This window comes from Oculina patagonica, chromosome 7 (genome assembly GCF_052425735.1).
Source record: "Oculina patagonica isolate OP01 chromosome 7, crgOcupat, whole genome shotgun sequence".
In the NCBI taxonomy this organism is placed as follows: domain Eukaryota; kingdom Metazoa; phylum Cnidaria; class Anthozoa; order Scleractinia; family Oculinidae; genus Oculina; species Oculina patagonica.
In genome coordinates this window covers 11,111,933-11,137,093 of record NC_135764.1, presented here as the reverse complement: position 1 = coordinate 11,137,093, position 25,161 = coordinate 11,111,933, and the positions used below count along the sequence as shown (strand labels likewise).

The following is a 25,161-nucleotide window of genomic DNA, read 5'->3' as shown; positions in this document are numbered from 1 at the left end:
CACCCTAAGCGAGACCAAAAATCTGAAGTTTACACCCAAAGCGAGACAGCGAGCATCCCTGTCACTTTCATATGTGAGTCCCCCCAGGGGCTAATAAGAGACAGCAAATCGAATCTGGAAAGATCTACAATCCCAGAATATAGTGATACAATGAGCGAGTCATCGTGGCGTGCATTTAAGCCAAGCTCATATTCGTTTCCTTTAGTAATGTGATATCATGTCTAATCCACAGCAGAGGTAGACATTTTTACTATAAGGGCAACACACTCTAACAATTGAACTATGAGTGAGTCATATGTGAGCTGCAGATTGAATAAAAAAAAATTTACATTTACAATAATAAATGACCTGGGGTGGATTACATGTAGAATGGCTAAAAGTAGTCCCCAACAAGATAAGAAAATCCTATATACTCTCATAATACACTGCATCACACGAGTAAAAAGATAACAAATTTATTTTATTTTTTTTTTAATTTTAATTCATTTATTCAAACAATGTAATACAAAATGAAAAGAAGGTTACATGCAAGAGGGAAAACAGAAAAAAATTAAACTAATAATAACACACTGTTTATAACTAGTGGGGATACAAATTTATATTTATTTCAAAACAATACCCCACGGATTGTTTGAGGTATTAACAAAGTGCAAGGCAGCAAGGCATGTTAGCCTAAAACGCACTTTGGTTAGCCTAAATGGCACCCTATTTAGCCTAATAACACTCCAGTTAGCCTACAACTAGCGTAGGTAGCTTGTGGTTAGCCTCCTTATCCCGGGGGGGGGGGTACTTGACCTAAGTTTAGGTATAGGGGTGCCGCTGGAGGTTTGAAACCCTGACCCTGTTTAGGACAATGAAAACTTAAAATGCCTACCCTGTGTAGGACAACACCCCCTATTCTAAGACCCTATTTAGGACAAAGGACAACATCAACAATCATTTATGCTTTATTGTGATTGCATCTCATACGCGATGTTTGAAGCATTGAAATGCAAAAACACCTATCCCACCGAATAAAATAATGCTTTTTATTGAAACGAAAGGGAAAACAATGTAAATACATGGACGACAGTCTTGCAGCAATACCCTGTCTAGGACAGCTTCAGGCCCTGTTTAGGACAGAGGAGCTTGAAATTATATACCCTGTTCAGGACCGGAGGAGTCAAAAACCATACCCTATCCAGCGGCACGTCCCCGTATAGACCATATAGGGGAGTACCCCCCCCCCGGGCTCCTTATTTGGAGTACAGATTTCTACCTCACATGCTCCCGGGGGGGCTACTCAAAAAGATTTGTACGGGGAGGCTCCGCCCCGAGCTCTAACCCCTTACCCTTTTATATACTATTTTGATAGAAATTGTTCCCCTTTTTGTATACCTTTTGCTGAAAAAAGGTACCCCTTTCATATACCTAAGAGACATGGCGTGGACTTAAAATAGCACGTTTTCTTGTCATTTTTATGTAACGCTTAATAAATTAAAATAATACAGCCATAAATTGCGTCTGTTCAAAATATTTTAATTTAATGCCCTTTTAAATAGCCAAATGACAGATTTCCATACCCTTTCATATACTTAAACTCGTGAAATACCTACCCTTTTATATACCTGAAGCCTGAAAAAGGTACCCCTTTCGGGCGGAGCCTCCCCGTATAGGCCGTTATATGGAGTACCCCCCCCCCCGGGCCACTTTTATGCGAAGATGCGAGACATCAACATCAGGACCCTGGGATAGGGCTTTCCACAAGTTGCTCGGCAACTTTTTGGCAACTTTTCATGTTTCGAGCAACTTTTTCCCCTTCGAGCAACTTTTTCTCTCTCGAGCAACTTTTTGCGTTTTAAGCAATTTCCAGACCGAAGATCTCCGAGGATAATCCGAGTGTTGTTCAAAGGCAATACGAACGTTTCCGAAAATTTACGAAGTTTGCCGAAGATTTTCGAGGAACATCTGAAGACGTTCCACCTTTCGGCTCTTCTGCATATTAAAACATTACAAAATTCGTCACAAACATGACGTCATCGATATCATCACGATTTTTCTCAGTTAAAGAATTCAGTTAAAGAATTTCTTCTTTTGCTGTAAAAGTGCATAAAACTGCTTAGAAATCTTACTCTCAAAGGGAAATAAGCATATATTTAGAGAAATTCTCTTGATTAGAAGCAACGTTTTGGTTTTTTTGGAGCAACTTTCGAGCAACTTTTATTATCAGAAGCAACTTTTTTGTATTTTTGGAGCAACTTTTGAGCAACTTTTTGAGAAATTACGGGCAACTTTTTTGGAAATCTCGAGCAACTTGTGGAAAGCCCTACCCTGGGAACGAGGTAGTGTTAAACTAGATACCAGTCTCTTGGTGTCAATTCCTTGCAACAAAAAATGACAATGGAGAAGGAATGGATGAGGAATGGATGCACGGAATTGCACATCAGAATGAACTAGCATTCAACTTAGTCTGACGTTCGGAAATTCGTAAGGATTAATAGAGATTTAGATCATATTTTTCAAAAAAAGGAGTCAATATACATGTAGGCTAGGAGATGCTGTGAGCAAAGAGTGGGATTTGCTTCCCAGGTTTACCCCGGACTACTCTTTAGCGGCCAAGAAAACGAGTAAAATTTCGCAACATTTCGATTTCATTTCACAATGGTTATGGAAATCAAAAGCCCTCTGGGCTTAGTGTCTCGTGTCACTTTTTAGAGTTTATTTAAAAAAGAGATCGCTTTTCACGTCTATTTATTGCTTGTAAAGTTGATCAGTTATATAACTCCAATAACAGCAGAAAAAGATGACAGACATTGCACTGTATTGCACTTTGGTTCACTAAGCATACATTCAACTGTATACTTATACTATGACTTCCATGTGCTTTCTTCACGCTATATGAGATATCGCTTTGGGTGTTTATTCGTGAACGCTTAGCCTGTTAAGTGATAATGACATGCGAGTGGTGATGATTTTGTTAATTCTTATAACCTCTTCTCCTGATTTAGTATTGATATTGTGAGGAGAAATTTGGTTTTGGTCACTCTTGAGCCGGTCTTAATGTTTTTGTAACGCCAAAGCTACGACGCAGCGGCTGAAGAACGTGTAAATTACAGTCATTTTCTTCGCTATTTAAATCTACTGAATGAAATATTCTGCTAGGTTCTGCTTAATAGAAAACATTCGATCTTGCTTGACACGTGGTTCCGCGCGAACGTACGCAATAAACTATGTAGTAGTGTTTAACTCGCACAAATCTCACTTTTAAAGAGAGACTTTAACTTCTACACAGAGCTTACTATGCTGTACCATAACTGGTCATAACTTTAAAATGGTTGGGTATTCAATCGACTAACGATTCAAACGATTCAAACCTTTTGTTCAAACGACATGTGTTATGTGTGCAAGATTAGCTTTGACATTCAATCCCGACCAACTAATTGCTTAGATTACAACCCCGATACAATCTGTTGCCGCGGCTAAATTTAAAAAAAGTTGTCGACACAAAGATAAGAACAATGCTTACCGATCGAACAACTGATATTTACATCGTCCTCTCTTTCAGCAACATTTTTACCATTAGCCGATACTAGTTACGTTGATATAAAAGCTATATCTGCTATATTCCACGACTGTAATCTCTATAAATACAGTTGTTACAGTAAATATCTTGTTGAAACATCCACCATTTTCCTACGCTTGGTAAACAGAAATGATTTTCAACTACTTTCCAAAACTCTCAAGATAAAATAATAGATATCAAATGAAAGCACGCTATTCTTTAAATTGGCAACGTGAAGCTGTTATTCTGATACATCTCACAATTGCACAAATTAAAACTTTACAAGCGACCACAAGACAAGACACTCCAAAGAGATTTTAGACTAAGAGCTTCATGTTAAAAACTGCTTTTCTCGCTCAATTTAAGTTGCGGTATACGTATTTTCTCGAATAAACGCCGGACCCCGATTAAACGCCGGCTTCAAATAAACGCCGGGTCCCTGAGGCCAAGTTTTAAATAAACGCCCCCGGCGTTTATTCGGGGTCCCGGCGTTTAATCGAGGTCCCGGCGTTTATTTGCGTCGATCCAATAAGTGAAGATATTCACTAGAAAAGCACTGCTATGACACGTACTATCTGGTATACGGCTTTTGTTATTTTAATAAATGCTTTACGAACAACTCTGGCGTAACATTAACTGCGGTTTATGACGTACAACAACACAAAATTGAAAATATAGCAATGTTAGTCAATGTTCTGACATGCTCTTTTTGTTATGACTGACGCACTCTCTTTCTTTTGTTGTAGTGCTCGCTGTCGCTAAAATCGCTAGGATCCCTCCAGCGTTTGTTAATCAGTTGTTTTAGCCTTAACTTAAAAATGATTGAAAATTTTACTTCATAAATAAACGCCGGACCCCGATTAAACGCCGGCTTCAAATAAACGCCGGGTCTCTGAGGCCAAGTTTTAAATAAACGCCCCCGGCGTTTATTCGAGAAAATACGGTACTAGCGTTATAAGCACAACAACGACAACGAAAAATTTACAGGCAGGTCCATCTAATGACATCTTGTTGATTATTAGACACTTCTGCTTTTCAGATCCGTTCTAAAACTCATCAATATAATTTCTCTCTTTCGGTAAGTACATTGTATTATGCGTTTGTAATAACCTGGTGTATTTCATTCTTCTTCTACGCGTTTTCTGCTTGAGTTACAATTAATTTCATTGATTTTCAGTACAATCTTGTCGGCAAAGGTTAGAATGTTATTTTAAGAACGTAAAACTTGTCTGTATTTTTCTTGATAACTGCTGGCTGCAGCTCAAACATATCCAAAATTGAAAAGCGTACAGCTAATTTAAAGAAAAAAATGCGTCACATCTACGTGTATTCCTCTTAAGAGCTTCATTCATGCACTGAAAAGGCTGTTGTTGTCTATAAAAGTTGTGTCCATTGTAGCGTGGAATTCACAGCAGGATATATGAAGCTACATGTAGTGCCTCTTGACTCAGGTCAATCTTCGGGTCAAAAAAATAAAAAAGCAATGTATGTTTTGCGCCTTAGATTGACATTTCTGCTCTTCAATCCTAAGAAAACTCATCAAATATAATTTCCCTCTTTCGGTCATACATTGAGTTCTACCTTTACCTCAGAGCCGAGTGTAAACGAGGCTTTGCAAATCGAAAGTGTAAATGTTTCTCTCGATGAATCAGGCGCCTGAAAAAAGAAAGGCAAAAAAGTACGACTCCAGACTGGCAGAGTTCTTTTATTGAAATGTGGGAAAAAGTATGGAACAGCACAACGCTAGTTTAGAACATGGATAGTAAAAGTTTTTACTATCCATGATTTGAACAAACAAACGCCACAGTTGACATTTTTAAAGATTTGGCATCAAAATAATTGTCTTTATCTTATCGTTTATCTTCTGTTATTAAATTGTTGTTATTCATGCCACAAAGGTCACCCCTTTCAATACAAAGTTGTGCAAAAGTCACGTAGCAATCATAGTCTTTTAAAAAATGCTCGTTTTTTGTTCAACCTTTTTCAACGCAATTCTCCAACGAACTTTCAACATGCCAAATGCTCGTTCCACTACAGATCGTAGCGCACCGAACTTTAGGTTTTAAACTTTCGCTGCTCCTGAGTCAGGCGTCCTCTGTCCGGGTAGGGTTTCACTAGCCAGTTCGTTAGCGGATAGGCACTGTTGCCAGCTAAAAGGGGCCTTATTTATGTTCCATTTTTATTGCCTGTTAGACCACTTAAAATTTGCTCGTTTGCTGCAAGTTCAGAAAAAAACGTCATCTCTTTTTTATAGCGTGCCTGTATTTTTACATAATAAGCCCTTTACAATAAATACTCCTAACTTACTGTTTGATAAACCAGCGCTTTAGTTGCGACCTTTGTAAAGAAACAATTATTCTTTGATAACATTTGTTTTGTGATCGGATGCCGCCGGAATTTCATAACATGGCGGGAAAATTCCGCGGCCTCACAAAGCAAATGTTGACATGGCGGGAAAATATCCCCCTGTACAATTATCTCGTGTCGTCATGACGACACGAGACAAAAAGAGGAGAGAACAGCTTCGGAAAAAGGGAGAAGGTGGGAGTAAAAAATACGGGAAGCGGGAGTAAAAGGAACGGGAGGCGGGAGGCTCAGACCCCCTGTCCTCCTCCACACCAGAGACTTGAGAGATTTAATTACTGGTGTTCACATTACACTAAGAGGCAGTTCAGGCAATTGTTTACTGTACAACAGCACCAACCTTTATTAGAAGCCAGTAACATAACCATTATAAAACACAATTATCAGCTCAACATTCTTGCTACTGGTAATCGTAACATCAGTTGTTTATTTGCCCAAGTTGACCACAAATTGTTCATAATTCACTGCATTGCATGTCCATATTCTACACAACATACACTGCTCCATAAATAATTTGAGAAATTTTAACTAGTCTATACATGTCTATGGAAACAGAAACTCACTAGGGTGGGGAGAGGAAGGTTCAATTGTGTAACATAAAAATCCAAACATTAACTTCACTTGGCATAATTTTGAATATGTGACGTCATCTTCTTGCAACATGTGACATTCTTGCAACATATGTTACTACCCGCCCTTATTAGCTGTTGCTATTTTGCGGGTAGTAATAAATTAATATATAATTATGTACTCAAAACATGTGTGAATAAAAGTGAAGTGAAGTGTGACTTAATTCATAAGCAAAAATGACAGTAAAGGGTATTTTTATGAGCTGTGAATTAACATATTCCATATCTTTTCCTCAAACGTAAATTATCTGCTAAATAGCTGCTGGGGGGGGGGGTTTGCCATGATATTAGTATTCTATTATCCATCAAACGAAAATTAAGTTGTGTGTTGCAACTTTTGTAGCATGTCCACATAATTACATAAAAACTGTGACTAGGTAAAACGTGAAAAGACTGTTTCATTTCACAGGAACGTGATCTGGACACAATGAACTCAATGAAAACTTTTACGTTTTGTTGTTCAAATTTTGTTGCAACAGCTAGCAGACCTCTGACGGTGCATTAAAATCATTGTAAATCTCAAAGGTGATGTCACCAATTCACACACAATACTAATTCCAGAGTTCAACTGAAGAAAGACAACGAGTAATTACACATTTGAACCATGTTTGAACTCAGTACCCCTTTCACTCCCAGAAGCCCTACTTTAGTACAAATGCTGGCTCATACATGAGATACTGCTTGCTAACTGCCACTTAAATGGTCACATGCTTGTGTCTTGTCTACAGAGTTAATAGTTAGAACCATGCATAAATTCAAATGTGGTTTGTTTAGCTCCATATGTTAACAAACTAGTTAGAAAATGCTCATTCTATTGATATTTGACATATCTGCCATCCTGAACTACATTCAATATTTGTATAAAAATATTTTAAACCAATAACTTAAAACAAGCTTTGAGTTTGCTTTTCTTTCCTGTGACATTCTTATCTTAGCTACACTTTCCTTTGCAAGACATGCATTGCCTAGTTTGTAAGTTGCGGTGTGCCGTCAACAAATCTTCTCTTCAAGATATTGTCTTCCCATTCTTCTACTGTTTCTGTTCCATTCTCAACAATCCTGTCAAAATCAAGAAAATATCTAAGTAAATTCCAAAACCATAAAAGCTGTATCGGACCCCCCTCTCCCTCTTTCAAGCCCCTGAACTTTAATTACCTCCAGGGCTGCTATTACATGTATAAGCCCCCAGCCAAGAATTCAATGGCTTTTTTTTTTTTCATGTCGCATTTGTCCTGAAAAGGATCTTGACACTCGATACTAAGTATTCCACCTATATTTCTATCTTGTTTGTTTTTGTGTGATTGTCCTGAATAAGGAATATGGGCAGATACTACCAAAATATTGATACCATGCAAAACAATTTTGTAAGAGTACATCATCCAATGCCAGAATCCACAGTTATTGATCTCAACAAGTTTACGTTATTTTCAATAAGTCAGCTCTTACTTTTTCGTAGTTATTTTCTTTCCATTAACAACTTTAGTTGACGTAGATGTTGATTTAAAATTCCCTGAACGGAGAAATAGAAGCAAATTAATTAAAACACGTCAGACTTTCCATGGATTTCAACTATTTGGAAAACTTGAAAACTATATTCCAAGTGCTGCTTATAGTACTTTCTCAAAATTTATTAAACATTACTTATGGAGCATTACAAGTATGCAAGGTAATTGACAAATACATTATATGGAACACACTACAGCCAACTCTTGCCTTGCGGACACCCTGCTATTGCGGACACGCTATAACAGACTCTCGCTATAGCGGTGACTAAACGACGTCCCAAGCATGTCTGCTATGACGAGAGCTGACTGTACTTATATTATGAATTGCTTTAATAGTTACAATTGGACTATTATGCTGTCAGTTTTAAATGACCAGACAAGAGAAAAGCTTACAAAGGCTCAGCTGAGAAGGCTTCAGTGTGAGTTCAATAATACCAAGAAATTTTTATTTTTGGATTAAACCAGGCATGAACTTTAAACATGAAATGCCAAAACACACTAAACAGGGTTACCGTAGTTATTCGGTTATAAGGCGCACGGTTTTTTCGAGAAAAGTCTGTTTTTCTGTGGGAAGTTCATGCCAAAATTGGGGTGCGTCTTATAGCCGCGTATTTTCGCCCAACAAAATCTTATGACCGCCATTTTACCGGGACTTACAGTTAAAACAAGAGAAATGAAAACACTTAATGCTGTTTATTGACTTTTACAGTATTAAAGATATAAGAAACATTAAACGCAAAGTTTATTATTGCGGATATAAAACGAGTTTAAGTAACACCTGTATATGCCAGCATTTTGTTGAAATTAGACAAAGAAAACCAAGCATACTCATTTGAAACAAACCTTTCTAAGCGTGGAAAGTGGAAAATGACTTTAGAAGACAAGGAAAACATCAAAAAAGCTTGAGAATCTTTGAAAAGCACTCGATAAACAAAGTTCGTAGCGATGCGAAGCATGCTTGAGGACTTGGTAACCAAGCTACAAACTCAGTGGTCACTGGTAACTACACATCTGCCAGGTTACTAAGCAGCCAAGATCGAAGCATGAACGATGGAAAGATGTTTTGCTCAAGTGGATTTACGTCTTTTTTTAGCAGGAAATGTGCCAAGGAGTATGAACAACATTCAAACATTCAAATTTTGTAAGAAAAAACTGTCCTTAAATTGATCACTACATCTTTTTAACTCTCCAACTCATGGTGCGTCTTATAACCGAGTGTTTTTGGAGAATTTTCAGTTTGTTAACTTAGCATAACAATGTTACCAAGTTTGGGGTGCGTCTTATAACCGAGTGCGCCTTATAGCCGAATAACTACGGTAGTTTGGGTTAAGGATAACACTATATCATTAATGGTCAGAGTGTTAAACAAGTTTTCCAAAGGTGCCATGGGTTGTACATGAAGGTTAAGTCTGTGTTTGAGACTAGTGGTCCATCTAATTTTCATAGTATGAAGAAACTAGTGAGTATTTCTACTCCCCCCTGAATGGGATGCTAGTCCATCGCAGGGTTACCCCCCTGGCATTAAATTCACTGGTACCCATTTATACACCTGGGTGGAGAGAGGCACTATGAGAGTAAAATGTCTTGCCCAAGAACACAAAACAATGACACTGGCCAGGGCTCGAACCTGGACAGCTCGATCTGGAGTCCAGCACACTAAACATTAGGCCAATGTGCCTCCCATAGCTGAACATGTAGAATGTATTGGTCTTGATACTAGCCGTGCTTTTGTCTTTATGCTAGCTTTAAGTAAATTGTGGTATACACCAAGAATAATGCCTCACAGTGGAAAATTTTAGTCATTCTGCATAACAGTGAAAAGAACACTTCTTTCTCACATTGATCACATCTGGTTGGTCAGGCTAGATTGCAGTCGGATATTATTTTGGGTTGTCGCACAACATTTAAAGTGCCTATGAAATGAAAACCAAGTTGACCTCATATGAAAGGCCTTTCAAAATGAAGAAAGATGGTGTTTTCTTTTTCCTGATATCTTTTCTCTTTCTAGAGATATAAACGATTTTGTATTATGCAAATTAGATAACTGATGACGTCACAAGTTTGACAGTAATTGGTGTAAAAACACAAAATCAGTAGTACCTCTGTAAATGCTAAAGCAAAGTAATTGAAACTTGGCACCAGTTTTTAATTAAAGGAAAGAAAGGAAAAGATTTGTGTGGGGAGGCAAATAATTGTTGCAAAGGAGATTACTGGTAAGTGTACTGCAAGAAAATCTCAATTACAGGCTGTACATCCAAATAATCATTAAACACATGTACATACTTCCTCCGCCTCCACCTCCACCTCCACTGCCACCAAAACTTTGGAATGATGAAAAGCTTCAAGAGAAAAGACAATGATTTAGATAGATTAATAAGTGGTTTGCAGTGACACAATAATTTTTAACAAATATAATAGGGACTGTAGGATAGGTCTTGAGGTATATACAAGAATTTCACAAAGGTGTTACACATGAACTCTTCTAGGTACAACACAGAATGATAAAGAATTTGGCATGTTAGCAGTGGCTTTCTATACAATGTAACAAGAACAAAAACTCCTATGCTGCCAATGCTAAAACCTAATTTAAGCTGTATAGATGAAAATTCTACTTTTTGCTTTATGAGACACACTCCACAAATACCACAACAAACGCTTACCAGGGACAGATCCAAATAATTAAGAAAGAGGGGGCTGAGGACATTGTGGCGAAAGCAGAAGCACCACCCCCATCCCCCCAGTTTTAAGTCTGTGGAAACATTGCTAACAGCATTCTGGGAGTGTTTACGACCAAAAGTTTAGGCTTTGGAAGAAGCCCCCCTAGGCCCCCTCAAAATGCGCCCCTATCTACACCATGGACCCAAACTTAACATCAACACCAACTATACATTATTTTCCTAACAAATAAAGTTAATCAACTCTGGGACACTATATCATTCTCCAATAAGCAACAAATACACAAGACATAAAGGTGGATTAAAGTGCATTCTTATCAATCATTCTTATCTTATCACAGTGTTGTTGATGCTGTAGGTCATGTTTGTTTTCAGGTTAAATCTATTTCCAACCTAGGTTAACCTATTTCACGCTGAATATGACACTCTCTTAATCACTAAACAATTAATATTAATATTTTATTGGGATTTCTTTTTAAGAAATTCAAATTGTTTTATGTCAGTGTAAAAGTGATATCTTCAGTTAAAACAAAATAACTTAGGTTGAAAACAAATTTAACCTGAAAGCCAATTTGACCTACAACATATACACTACCATTTGATTACAGGGTTTGTACCTTAACCTTTTTCACAAACAATTTTCCAGTACTTTTCCAGTACTTTTCAAGGACTCAGATTTATTTTTCCAGGACTCCAAATTCATGTACAGGGACGGCAGAACGGCTGGGGGGCTTTAGCCCCCCCCCCCCCAGAATTTCCGAAAAAATAAAGACTTATTAAGAGAATGGTCTTTTAAGCCCCCCCACTTCAAGTCACTAGTCACTTGGAAAATTGCTCCGCCGTCCCTACCTTTTCGCTCCCAAGATCTCAACATTATTTCTCCTTACTGTCTTCCATACATTTCTTATAATGTTAGTTCTGAGAATTCAGTTGTTACTTGAGTTTAACAGATTTCCAGAACTTTCCAGGACCAGTAGTCTTTTTTAGGTCTTTCTAGTCCTGGAAAATGCCACAGTAAAATTCCAGGACTTTCCAGGTTTTCCAGGACCCATAGGAACCCACTTATTAGCATTCACAAGGACACCAGAAAGGATTACAAGCATAACGCTTGGTTCTACTGGCCAGTACCCCTCCAAACGAGGACACCCAACTACATGTAACATTTAACCACACAAAGCTCTGCCATGGTCCTACCTGTTTCCTCCAAAAGGATCACTGCCGAATCCATCACTGAATCCAAAACTAGACGTGAAACCAAAACTGGGAAAGCCAGCAAAAGGGTCATGTGGCCTCATCCTGTTCTGATGTCTGCCAGTGCCTCTGCTGTTACCTAGTGTTCAATAAGATGGGTGAGTTTATAAGTTTAAGAACTGAGCCTTGGCAGCAAGGAGGCCTCTTGACAGACACCTGTCAACACAACACTGAGAAACCAGTGTGCAGAAGGAATACAAGTATTTATTTACCAGTCAATAATTAGCACATGGTAAAGAGAGGGAAAAACAATCAAGGGTTAGGGTGTTTGCCAAGAATAAAAAAACACTGTCGTTCCATGTTGATAGTCTGGACCAATTATGGATGAAAAACGCTCTCTTTTGGGTCCAAAAAGGTAAAGCTATGCCCAGATTAGTCTCTTTTAGGGGTTTATTCAAATTTCCAGATGAGCATCATCCCTGTCTCTTTCATATGAGAGTCCCCACTGTGTACATAAGCCAATGAATTTTGATTCAAATAAATAAATCAACTTTGTTCAACGAGGCTTGCATGTAACAAGCTTGCAACTGACAAATCTGTGGCCCTCGGATTCCCGATCGAATTGGAATTTAGCAGTGTTGGTTTTTGTGGAGGGAGGAAAACTGGAGAACTCGGAGAAAAACTCTCGGAGCAAAGACAAGAACAAACACTGAACAAACTGAACCCATATATGACGCCGGGTCAGGGAATCAAATCTGAGCCACATCGGTGGGAGGCGAGTGCTCTCACCACTCTTCTATTCTTGCTCGCCAAACTATCCTTGCTTTTCATTCAGCTTATGAGATTGAATATTACTATTAATAACAAAGATCCATATATGTCTGCTTCTGTTGTGAGTGTGGTTATATGTAGACTTGAAATTTTACAAAGCTATTGGTCAGCTTTTGACCAAGACAAAAAGATGCACCTTCATAAGTTGTATGAAAACCTGTGCTGCAGTACATGTTACAATTTAAATACCGTAATAAAACATACCAAAAAAGTCCTCAAACATTGAATCGTGTTGGAAAAATTCTCTGTAAAATAAAACAAATAATGACACAGTGTTAAATTCAGTTCTCAGAAAAACAAATTTTGCTCATAAATCTAAAGTCCAATTTTCTAACCAGAAGGCCACACCCCAAAAACCATGACCGACTTACCTAAATATCTCATCAGGGTCACGGAAATGGAAATTAAAATCTCCAAAGCCTCCAGCGCCTGGACCACCACCACCACCCCCTGAGGAGAAGAAAATAAATCTGTTACATGTACATGTACATCACTTATAATGGGATGTCTTTTTTTGTCTACAGGTAAACAGGCCTATATTCAGGGGGTAAAAACTGAGTTTTACAGTATACTGTGGCTTAAATATTAATCTTTTGGTTGAGAATTTTTCAATCCGTTTTTTTTTTTACATAATACAGTAAACACCCGAATGTAAGAACCTACAATTTTCTAAGTTTGGCAAAATAGGTTCTTGTATTTGGGGGTATAGTTATTGGTAATTTAGGCTAAGTAGGTTCTTAATAAGGTTCTTAATTTCTAAGGAGGAGCCATAATTTTTGATTGTACGAGAAGAAAAAAAAAATGGGTTTGGTCCTTCATTATGCAGCATTTATTCATAACTGTATTGCTTCAAACCTCATGCAAGGTCCAAAGAAGACAATTACAGTCTATGTGAATCTGTCTTTTCTTTATTTGTAAATACAGTTTGGGATGTTCTGTTAAAAATGTTCATAAAAAATTTTCTATAACCCACATACATGTATAAGAACCTGCTGAAATTTGCTTGGCTAAACAGGTTCTTATATTTTGGGGTATTAAAATGGCAAATTTCTGCCAGCAGGTTCTAAAACCACTAGGTTCTTACACGCGGGTGTTTACTGTATTCGCTAAAAGGGTAAAAATGGTAAACACAAGGCTAAAAATGGATAAAAACAATTAAAATGAACCAAACGTTTTCAACATGTTTGTCATCACCCCTGTCATCAACCCTGATGATGGCAAACATGTCTAAAACCTTCGGTTCATTTAAATTGTTTTTATCCATTTTTAGCCCAGTTTTTTTGTTGTTTTCAGATTACAATAGTCTATTTGGTAAAAGATTACCTTTTGTGAGCAGAGAATAAATATCACAGACAATATCATGCAGTGTAAATATTTTTTTACACTGATGATGCCGTAGATCAGTGAAAGCTTGGATCTTAAAACTTTTTAACACAGTAGTGTAAGGCCTCAGGTGAACTTTTAATATTTTTATTGAACATGCTACTGAAGGACAACATCCAAAGATTATTTTATTATTTAGTTTGTCAATGACCTGCTTCCAATACAATAGCATCCTCGTTTCTTGAACCTCCAAGGAAAACTAAAATTGCTTTGAAAAATCAGGAGTTTTGAGAAACCGAGGGTTCCACAGTACCTTGATAGCTCAGTTAGTATAAAATATTTGTCCCTGTAGAAATGCGCATTTGCAAAGATTTTAGGCTTGATTCCTGTCGAAGCCTCTTCCTAAGCTTTACTAAAATTCAATCTGCTTCACAAATGCAAACATTCTCATTTCATTTGCATGTTACACAAGTTAACATTTGACAAGTTTTTCTAAAGCACTAACCTCCTGTTAAACCTTCTTTACCATATCTGTCATAGATTTTTCTTTTATCCTCTGTTATGAGAACAACGAAGGAAAGACGTGGTTAGTGTAGGACCTTAAAAATTAAAATACAGTCGAAGCTCTCATAAGCGGACACCCTCGGGACGCGAAAAAAGTGTCCGCAACTGGAGCTGGCCGCTTACGAGAATGGTTCTTGTAAGCGGCCACTAGAGGTGTAGGGGATAGATGGCCGCTTACGGGAGCTTGTCCAGCTAACATAATGGTAATATGCATGTTAGTGGTGTTTCGAAATGTAACCGGACGTGGATGACGACAAAACAAACACTAAAATATGGTACGGTAATTACAGTAAATCATTGTGACGAACGGCGATGTGAAGTTGATTGATTAATACAAGATACAGAGGTTTTTTATATGATTTTCTTTGCGGTGTCCGCTTACGGGAGCTTAAAAACAAAGAAAAAGTCTAAGTCGTAATCTCGGAAAGTGTCCGCGGCCGCTTACGGGAATGTCCGCTTACGAGAATGTAAAAATACAGAGTTTGTATGGGAGTAAAAACGGGGTTTCTCACAAGGTGGCCGTAAGTAGAGCTGTCCGCTTACGAGAGTGTCCGTTAAGAGAGCTTCGACTGTATACAGTTAAGCCCGGGCCAAACGAGGATGAGAGTTGATGAGAGTTGACTGTCATGAGAGTTTTCATCAACTCTCATCGACTATCATCAGCGCTGGCCAAACAAGAACAAGAGTCTGTCAAACTCTCATTGACTCACTCTCATGAAAAGTTTGAGCATGTTCAAAGTCGATGAGAGAGCATGAGAGTCAATGAGAGTACAGAGAGTTTCAGGCCAAAAGAGAGCGAGGGTTTGAACTCTCATCAACTCACATCCTCATTTGGCCCGGGCTTTACATATATGAAGGGCTTTCAATAGGATTTTAAGGTTTTATTTTATAAGGAACTGCCCTTGTGTGGTACCTGTCAGAGAGAAATGTATTAAGATGTTTGTGTCGTGTTATACTGTTAGCACCCTGGAAAAATTAATTTGTTTCAGAGCCAGCCTATGTAGTGTAGTGTGTGTCCTATTACAACAAAGTCTTTAGTATAAGGAACTACCGTATATTTTTTTCCCCATTAACAGTAAAATGCTTTGCTCCAGAAAATATCCAAACTCCTCCTATAGAAGATTTTTTCATTTGAGTCCCCTTACCCTTCTGCAAAATTCCAGTTAATTAAGTCCCATACTTTCCTTAAAACAATTTTGGCTTTTAAGACCCCTCACCTCCTCAGAATTTCCATTGGCCTTCCATGGGGTGTGTATGGATAATTTCTGGAACTGCACAATATATGGCAAACAGACCCAAAATAACAAAACCTTGTCGTAGCAAACACATTTTGCCAGTCACTTGCACTTCAGAAGAGATTCTAACCCTCCCATTTTGGCAGGAAACCTCCCGTTTTGACGATCGTTTCCAGCCTCTTGTGTTTGCTCAATATTCTTCCATTTTTGTAACTTTCCCATGGCAGAGTAAGATGCTTTCCCTGCTTTACTAGCGTTTTTAGCAAGATCCTTTGTTGTTGTTGGGTTTTTTTTATGGTATCTCAGCCTTCATTCACGTTTATTGTCATTATTATTATAAATGTTTGCATTTGTTCTGTTTTGTATGGTGAATCTTCATTGATTATGATCTTGCAAGAACTATGTAACTTACTGTCAGATAGGACGTCATAAGCTTCTGATATCAGTTTAAAGTTTTCCTCGGCTTCCTCTTTGTTATCTGGGTTTTTGTCTGGATGCCATTTAAGAGCTAGTTTTCGATATCTACAACAAAAGATGGAAATTTGTGCCATTCATTAAAATGCGTAGCAACAAAAAATACTGTTCTGCCCACAGTCCATAATACATAATATCTCATTGATCTTGATCAATGTTTATCATGTTTAAAAGCTATTTTTAGAAGGATTAGCTCATTCTGTGCTGATTTGATGAAACAATTAATAAACTCAGCGTTCTAGAATATTCTAGAATGTTAGAATGCTCCATTTCAAGGAAGAGAATCACTGCAGATAATTTTTGGTACACTTAATCTAGAGAAACATGAAATCAAACTTTAGTTCAATTAATCTCGGGTACAAGAAAAGAATAGAAAGTACTTATAAGTAAAACAGCCGATATTTGTGCCTAAATACATACACACAAACACTGAGGATGCTATCGAAAAATAAGAATAAGCCCAATGTATAATAAACAAAAACATTCAAATAAATTCCAACATTTCCGACGGCAGTTTCTGTGTAATGCAGACTTAACACAGCAGTCTGCTTACATGAATTAGCCTTCAAAATAACCGTTTTATTTAATCTAAGAGTTTTGGTTCTTCGAAGACTTACAAACAATACGAAATCTGGTTGTTTCATTGACACCGCAGAACGAATTATAATAGAAATGTAGCTTCCTTTTATTTTGATGACGTACTGAGGCAATCCGATCAATGCATAATTTTGCAACGCAATAGAAAACTTACGCTTTTTTGATGTCTTGTTCGCTTGCACTCTTTGGGACTTCCAGAATCTTATAGTAATCGGACATTTTTAACGACAAAAACCAAGCTCGGTTAGTACCGGAGTCACGGCAGGCAAGTGTTTGTAAGTTTCGTTCAGGAACATTTCCGGAGCCTCTCTTTGGTGCCCGAATTAATTACGAAAATGTCCGCCTATGTCGTCACCTAATTTCAAGTTGGACTTACTAAATTCCTCGCATTCCTCTATTTTAGGCGACATTAAAATGGCGTCTTTTTCCTTCCTTCTTTCGTGTTTCTGTTTTTACCAAGAGAATTATTGAATTCCTTATGACACAACGTTTGTTAAAATATTTGCACAAGCTGACTGCTTACCCGACTAGCAGTCACTCGTGTCCAGTCATCCGTCTACGACAAGAAAACACTTCCGCGTTTCGACTGGGGACGAGTCGGAGAGAGATCGTCGGAGAGGGGTGGGTGAAGTTGGGGTGAAGTGAACAGAATTAAATTGGAATGAAATGGAAACTTAATACAGAGACAATATCCGAAGAAAAAAATAACAGAAAGTTTTTTTTCAGTCATTTAATATTTGAAGGCTTTTCAGTTTTGTATTACGCTATTCAGTCATTACAAAACCCTTCAAATCGCTCAAATAAAAATTCGCCTTTTGAGCCGTAGTGAATAGTGACGACGCTAGATCATAACTGTGCGACAGTAAGATTTTTTTCCATATTCTCATTCATATCCTTATTAGGGGGCTGGGGGACTTAGCCCTCCCAATATGTCCGAAAACATTAAGACTTTCTAAGAGGAGTCTCTACTAAAGCCACCCACTTTAAGTCACTAGTCCCTCAATAAAAAAAAATGCTCCGCCGCCCCTGTAAACCTAGTACACCTGTTGATTACCACGTGGTGAAATAGAGATAGACATCATTTACACCAAGAGTAACCAGGAGGGAAAATGGTACGAAAAGCAAGGGTGCCGGCATGCTGCCCGTGCAGCACCTAAAGCTCCCGTCCGGCTAAACGATCAAACATTTTCGTCCAACATCGAGTTTGTCGCAACAACATGGAGTGTCTAAACTTGCAAACAATGCTTGTTCAAACATCTACCAATGGCACGAGGTCACATAGATTCGGTTTCTGATTGGTTACTTTTTCCCGCTTAGGCTTGCATTGTTTGCAGAGGTGGCTAAACGATCGAACATTTGTGCGGGAACCAAAATGATGGATGAAAATGTTTGATCTAGATCAAACATGGGAAACCATTTAATTGCAATGTTGAGAGAGGCGGCTGAACGGTCAAACACGCTTTTTTAACATGACTGATGTTGGACGAAAATGTTTCATCGTTTAGCCGGGGCTTAAAAGATAATTAGGCAGCCCAGTCGTCCTCGTCGCGTTTTGACGTCACCGCCAAGCTTGTCGGGAAGGTTCGCGCTCGGTTTCAAGCCTCTTCCACTCACTTGCATAGCGCAAATTGGCCTGGGGACGAGCCTGAGAGTATCGTGGGGCTCGTCAGTAAATGATGTTGATGATGAAATCTACTAATTTAGTTGATATTATTCAAGACACCTGAGTCGTGTGTTCTTAAGAGCCATTCAAAATTTGCTCTCGGTGATTTTTCTTTTATTGTAAAAATAACAATGAAAACAAAATTTTTTTCATTGGGTAAAACAAAAACTAAGACAGTTAATAAAGAAGGTTTTTTTCTGATAAATACTCTATACATTTCCAGCTTTTGTCCAGAAAAGAAACATTACATGAACACTTTACACAGTTCCACACAGATCAACATTTTTTTCTCATTTTTCATTAAACATTACCAAAAACAATAAAACATGATCTTCTTCTCAAGTAAAGACCTTATGTTAACGAAGAAATAAATACTGTTTTCAAAGATGTAAAAGTTTCGTTTTCAAGAACATTTTGCTGTTGAGAAGGAATACAGAATAAAGGCAATATCTCAATTCATTTTTTTTTGGTTTTGTTTTGTTTTTTGTTTTTTTTGTTTGTTTCTTTGTTTGTTTGTTTTTTTTTTGCTTTTTATTTTTTCTTACAATACAAAATAAAAATAGCTTTTTTTCAACGCTGGTACAAAAATTCAAAGCATCAACGAATAAACATCTGTACACTGGTTTTCACGATTCTTAAAGTTAAAGTTATTGTATATTTAATCATTGCATTTCAATGCTGGCTTATCCAGTTATCAGATAAAAGGTTTGTACTTTGAACGAAATAAAGGAATAATCAAAACAAAAATCCGATTGAAGAAACATTTTCTAACGTTTTCCAGAAAGTAGAAATGGACTTATTTTCGGGAAGAGTAGAGATCTTCATTCAAGTTGATCTCCACCATAGTCGAGTCTTCGTCGCTTGAGCCCGACTCGGCAGCATATCCTTGAGAGAGGCGCCTCTGTTTCCTCATTTTTTCCTTGAGATAATCTTCCTGTTCTATTACATCGTCGTCGTCCGAGTCCACAATAGCGTTTTTAGGGTATCCCTGCGTGCCTCTTCGCTGTTTCTTCAGGGCTTCTATTAATGCGTGTTCATTCGTGTCTGGTTCGTTTCCATGTCCTTCTTCCATTTTGCTGACGGGATCGCCAGCTTTAGAGCCGCCCTTGTCAGAAGCACTGCAATAAATAAATAGTAGAAATCAATACACTTGCTACAAGTAATGGAACGGGATAACATTATGCTGGCTATTTGCGGCGGGTGGGAACTCCATAAAGAACGTAGCCTTTTCCAGGCTCACGGTCGTTGGGCGAGAGCGAAAAACGCGGGCAAGAGAGGAAAAAAACGAGGGAGCGAGCGTCACCCCTCGTTTTTTTCCTCGCTCGCCCGCGTTTTCCGCTCTCGCCCAACTACCGAGACCCTGGAACGGGTTATAAAGAACGGAGTCGAAAAGTTGGTTTTAAAGTTCGAATAGTAAAAGAACAATTGTAGTATACCTCCGAAATTTCCTTTCTAAGGCTAATGCTCAGAAGAAATTCCTTTTTTCCTATCCTGTTTTAAACAGAACCTCTATTGCGCCAAAGATAATGACAAATTTAAAATTGGGCCTTGATAAACGAGAGGAATAACACCAGTACCATTAACGCGAGATTTTAAATAAAGTTATCTTATCGAACCTTAACACGTGAAAATACACCCCTGCCCAACCTACGCGTGCGCCACCCTTTCTACGCTCTCTGAATAATTGTGGAGGATAAATTCAAAGCCAAACCTACAGTCCAATCATTTCACACACTTGTTACCAAAATTTTATTCCCTCTTTTTTATTCTGAGCGGTCTTCAATTGAGTTGTAAAACCAAAGTAATCACTCAGGCCAATCACAAAGGACACAGACAATCCAGTGAACCAATCAAAACTTGAAGTAAATACTGCCGGCACGAAGCCCGTGAAACGTGCGCGAAGTACTGCGAACGAGCCACGATTGGTATGGTTCTACTTCTGATTGGATGGAAATGTCGTGCGAGATGTTTAACCAATCACTAAGCGAAGTAATGCAAAACCAAAGCAAACGCAATTTACTTTCGACACTCAAGTGAAAACCGCTCTAAAGAAAACAACATTTACCTGAGCAATTTGTCTCTGTAGCGTACTATGACCCAAAAAACACCCACCACAGCCAGTGAAGCAAATATAGTGAACACAATCGCAGCAGCCACCATTAATGGAGAATAACAGCGAGTATTTCCTTGATAAAGATGAATGTGATGTTCTGGTAGGTTGTAACGGTGGTGACTCTTCCCTATGAAAGAAAAAACACATGGAAATAGACTTAAGGGGTCACGTTACACGAGGCAATTTTTCCTGCAGCTTGCAAGTTGCGAAAAAAAAATGTTCGTGTAACACCCCATTTCTGCAACCTGCAATGCAATAAAATGTTGCGTTGCAAGTTGCAGAAAAAGTAGAACTTTCCTCTATTTTTCGCAACGTCGTGAGACAAGTTGCTCGGTGTATCATGTCAAACGCAACTTGCAATGCAATTTTGTTGCAATCAGCCAATCAGCGCGCGTCTTTTTGCTCGCGGAAGATTTTAAGATTATAATTTTTATGGGGGGGGGCCCGAAAAAAAAAAAAAAAAAAAAAAAAAAAAAAAAAAAACCCAAAAAACATATGGATGCGTTGCAAGTTACGAACAAAAATTGCGCGCGTGTGACACCTTCTCTGCAACTTGCAATGTTTTACAGTCGCCATTGTTGCGTTGCAAGTTGCAAAGAAAATTGCCACTTGTAACATGGCCTTTAGTTGTGTGCAAAGCATAAAAAGTCTGCGTTCGAGCGTAGCAGGCATAAGCTTATCTCCGGTATTCGCAGCAGTAAGTGACTAGGAGTATTTTTACTTTCCCCTGGATCAGATGGTAAACCATTGCAAGGCTACCCCCCCCCCCCCCCCGCATTATATTCTCCGGTGTCCATTTCAACACCTGGGTGGAGAGAGACACTGTGAAACCTTTTTGATTAACAATAAAACACAATGATCCCAGCCAGGGTTAGTCCAGTCCCTGAACTCTCTCTTCCGCACGCTCAGTCTTTATAGGGGTTGACCCAGGCGTGCGAAGAGAGAGGGATGACTTGCATGCACACGCGCCAGTTTTTCCGCTAAAATTAAGGACGCACATATGACGAGTTCAAATACGCGAACATGTACTAAAGCAGGATCGCCGGAATAACTTTAAAAAAGCCTAGCTTTCCAGTCAGTGTCTACTAAAAGCAAACGGCCACTGAAACACAAATCGCTGTCCGTCAACTATCCCTAGTATTTTGTAGCTGTTCATTAAATTGGTTTTGGATGCAATTGAGCACAGTTTTTTCTTGCATTTATTCGCGCGCTTGGTTGTGTGTTGAATTTGTCATTTAAGCGAGTATTTTTTTTAACCTACAGCCTAGCGCGCGCGTCCCAAGCAAGTAACGCCATACTTCTCGCTTCTGATTGGTTCGTTCTGAGCATGCGAATGCAAGTTATCCTGGACTCTCTCTTTTCGTGCCTGAGGAGGGACTAGGGACTGGAATAAGCCAGGGTTCAAACTAGGACTGCAGGAGTCCAGCGCACTAACCATTATCAGGTCACCGCCCCCACTTTTCTAACTCATGATTACAGATAAAATACTCCCAACCTGCACTATGAAAAGTATAACGTCTCTTAAAGAGAATTTGTATTTTGACATCAGGTTTGCACGTGTTTAATAACTTACCATGAGTTTCCTTGTTCATTAACGGCATCATCCGTTGGCATTTAATCTTGTGTCCATCAAATGACTTCAGTCCAGCGGTCTCTCTCAGCACATGTTTCAAGGTGTAAGTAGTCGCATGGTCGCAGTCCAAAGGGTTGTGACTGATAAACCTGCGGACAAACAAAGCTATCATTGTTAGTCGTTCACATAACTAGAATATTTCTCTTGCTGAGATCCATTTTATTAAGGGCTATACAACCTCGTTCCCAGGGTCTCTCTTTTTCCTGGGAACGAGGTTCAGAGCTATATCGTCACGAGCAATGCACAATAGAGTCGTACTTTAATTTGTTCATTTGCGCACGCACTTTTTTGTAGCCAATTGGATGCAAAGCTTGCAAACGAGGCTTCCTGCGGTTTGACTACCATATCTCTTTTCCTTTCATTTGAGTAGTTCATTCTGTGATAACATTGGTTTAAACCTCAAGGCAGCCATTAGAAATCGATTCTTATAGCAACTCTCGAAGTATACTTCACTTACAAGTTTTCCAGATTCGTGTAAGCGTTCACGTCTTTCTCGTGAATATGCTTGATATTTCCGTAAGTCACATCCCTGAAAAATAAGATAAAATTAAACGTTATTTCCAATACAGTTGGGGGAAACAGGAGGAACTGAAATTCCCATTTCCGGTTCCTCTACTTTTCACTTCTGTTCCCGCACTTTCCTTAGTGCCTCCCGTCCTTTTTTGTGCTTGTCCTATATTGCCAAATATTGCCCAAGGTTTCAAATTCTTTTCCTTTTCAACTTGTTCCCACCACTATAAGAAGCTCTCTTTCCTTCCTTTTCTCTCCCGTACGCTTACTATTTCCTAGGGTTGTAGCCCCCTCCCCCAAAATCCGCACCCCCTCCCCCCACCACCACCACCACGCGAAAGATGCCTCAACCCTAACATAATATTCAGTGAATACTTCTTCTTTTTCTCACTGCAGTATGTTTTTCAAAATTTAAAGAATCCTTGTTTCTTTTTGATAAAATTAAAGTTAAGTGATAGTTGCTTTTCTTTTCTTAACAACGAAACAACGGCCGCACAAAAAAAATTAATTTCCGCTGTCTGTGATTTAACTAAAAAGTGTTTCTATTGGTTGCTGAAGACTTTAAAACCATTCGAATGCAAAACATGTGTGACGTTTTTGAACGATTACTTACAAAGTTTTGACTTTTGATGCAAAGCCAAACACGGGAAATTTTTCCATTCCCCGACATCTCACCACGGAGAAATCATCACTGCAATCACACTGCAGTGGACAGTCGTCCTTCGCTTGAGCGAAAGAAAACAAAACAATCAAGATAAGCACAATGCTTAGCTTTCTCGAAATCATCTCGAAGCAGTTCAAACAACGCGCATCAACAGCTACCGAAGTTGAACTGAGTAAACTCGACTCGTGATTAACGCTTTGTGACGTCACACTTAATGAGGCAATTACGCGCGCGCAAGTTAATTAAAACATGACGTCATTACACGACGGGAAAGGAAGCCATAGCCGAATAACCTGAATTTCAGCCACTCTTATGCCGATATTAAGTGAATTCTGTGAAAAAACAACAACAATAATCTGACGCGTTTTTTGTAGGAATGGGGTGTACTGTGCCAGCCTCACAGGCTGCCCAAGTGTTATGGTAATTAAGCAATTAATAATGTTCTAATGGTTCCGGAGTGTGGCTGGGATATTTTGGGCTAAAACAGACAGCACCTTTTAACAATACTTGGGCCACGAGTCTTTTACATTTTTAATCCCCGGAGTCTACCTTCTCGAGATATCGAGATTTGTTGCAGTTTGAGTTGCGTAACCACATATACCCACCGTCTTGTCACCTTGCATTGCTTGAGGTCACGCTCGTCACGCAAGGGTTTTTGTTGCTTTGTAGGCTTGGCCCCAACACTTGATTAACAGAATGAACAGATAAAAGAGTTTTTTAGTTCTTTCCAATTCTACTAATATCAGTGTGTGTAGATTTTGCTGGATACGCAAACTAAGTCGCTTGCATTTTGTTTTGTAACAACTCAATATTTAAGAATAAAAGAAAAAAAATCATTAAACAATCAACGGTGCGTTGGGCGGAATGTGGTTGGACTATGCCACCAGGCCTCGTTGTTTATTCGCGCGGTCTTGGGCCATTCGGCCAAATTAAATCCGGGCGGGCATCACGAAACGAACCGACCACAGTGAAAGCCTGGGCGAACAGCCACTGATGGAATCAGGCGAGTTGCAGTGGCCCAAGCCTTCACGGTGATCAGTTCATTTCGTGATGCGTTAAAAAATCTATGGGCTTCTATTTTGACAGTATCGTATGGGACGGTAATACTGTCTGTAATATTTGGTGTAAAGAAGGCTACTACGAGGGCGTATATTAGTAAAAGGCATCTTTCTTTAAGAGCTGACTAAATATAGAGCCCATGGGCCTATATTTGGGAGGAGCTATTTCGAGAAGGGTTTTTGCGTCTGAGACTCGGGGAGTGGCTAATTTTCCGGGGACGGGGTAGGTAGGTTAAGTCTGTGTTCGAGCTTAGTAGCCCATTAGATCGGAGCCTATCCCAGTTTCTGTAGCATGAAGCGACTAGGAGCATTTCTACTCCTCCCTGGATGGGATGCTAGTCCATCGCACGGTTACCCCCAGCATAAAATTTGCCGCTACCCATTTATACACCTGGGTGAAGAGAGAGTTAGGTGTCTTGCTCAAGAACACAACACAGTGACCCGGCCAGGGCTCGAACCCGGGCCGTTTGACCCGACTGAAGTCCAGCCCACTAACCATTAGGCCACGGCGCCCCCTAGAAGATTAGTTTATGTGCATAAAAGAAGGCTTTACCCACCCTGTATCACATTAAGGACTACAATACGCAAAGA

The 25,161-nt window shown here is 39.0% G+C and overlaps 2 protein-coding genes across 2 annotated transcripts; both read right to left on the bottom strand.

The window, feature by feature from the left end:
• Window positions 1-6,220: 6,220 nt before the first annotated feature.
• Window positions 6,221-17,272, bottom strand: LOC144660728 (dnaJ homolog subfamily B member 6-B-like). Its single transcript, XM_078521459.1, has 9 exons — window positions 17,084-17,272; window positions 16,271-16,380; window positions 14,565-14,615; window positions 13,108-13,186; window positions 12,941-12,981; window positions 11,909-12,044; window positions 10,323-10,378; window positions 7,981-8,044; window positions 6,221-7,593 (listed from the first exon to the last, which is right to left on the bottom strand). Exons 1-9 carry the CDS (start codon window positions 17,146-17,148, stop codon window positions 7,500-7,502), a joined length of 696 nt encoding a protein of 231 aa, XP_078377585.1. The 5' UTR covers window positions 17,149-17,272; the 3' UTR covers window positions 6,221-7,499.
• A 1,598-nt stretch (window positions 17,273-18,870) lies between these two features.
• LOC144659923 (uncharacterized) lies at window positions 18,871-23,694 on the bottom strand. Its single transcript, XM_078520452.1, has 5 exons — window positions 23,462-23,694; window positions 22,796-22,867; window positions 22,279-22,427; window positions 20,658-20,832; window positions 18,871-19,710 (listed from the first exon to the last, which is right to left on the bottom strand). Exons 1-5 carry the CDS (start codon window positions 23,632-23,634, stop codon window positions 19,389-19,391), a joined length of 891 nt encoding a protein of 296 aa, XP_078376578.1. The 5' UTR covers window positions 23,635-23,694; the 3' UTR covers window positions 18,871-19,388.
• Between the last annotated feature and the right edge of the window lie 1,467 nt (window positions 23,695-25,161).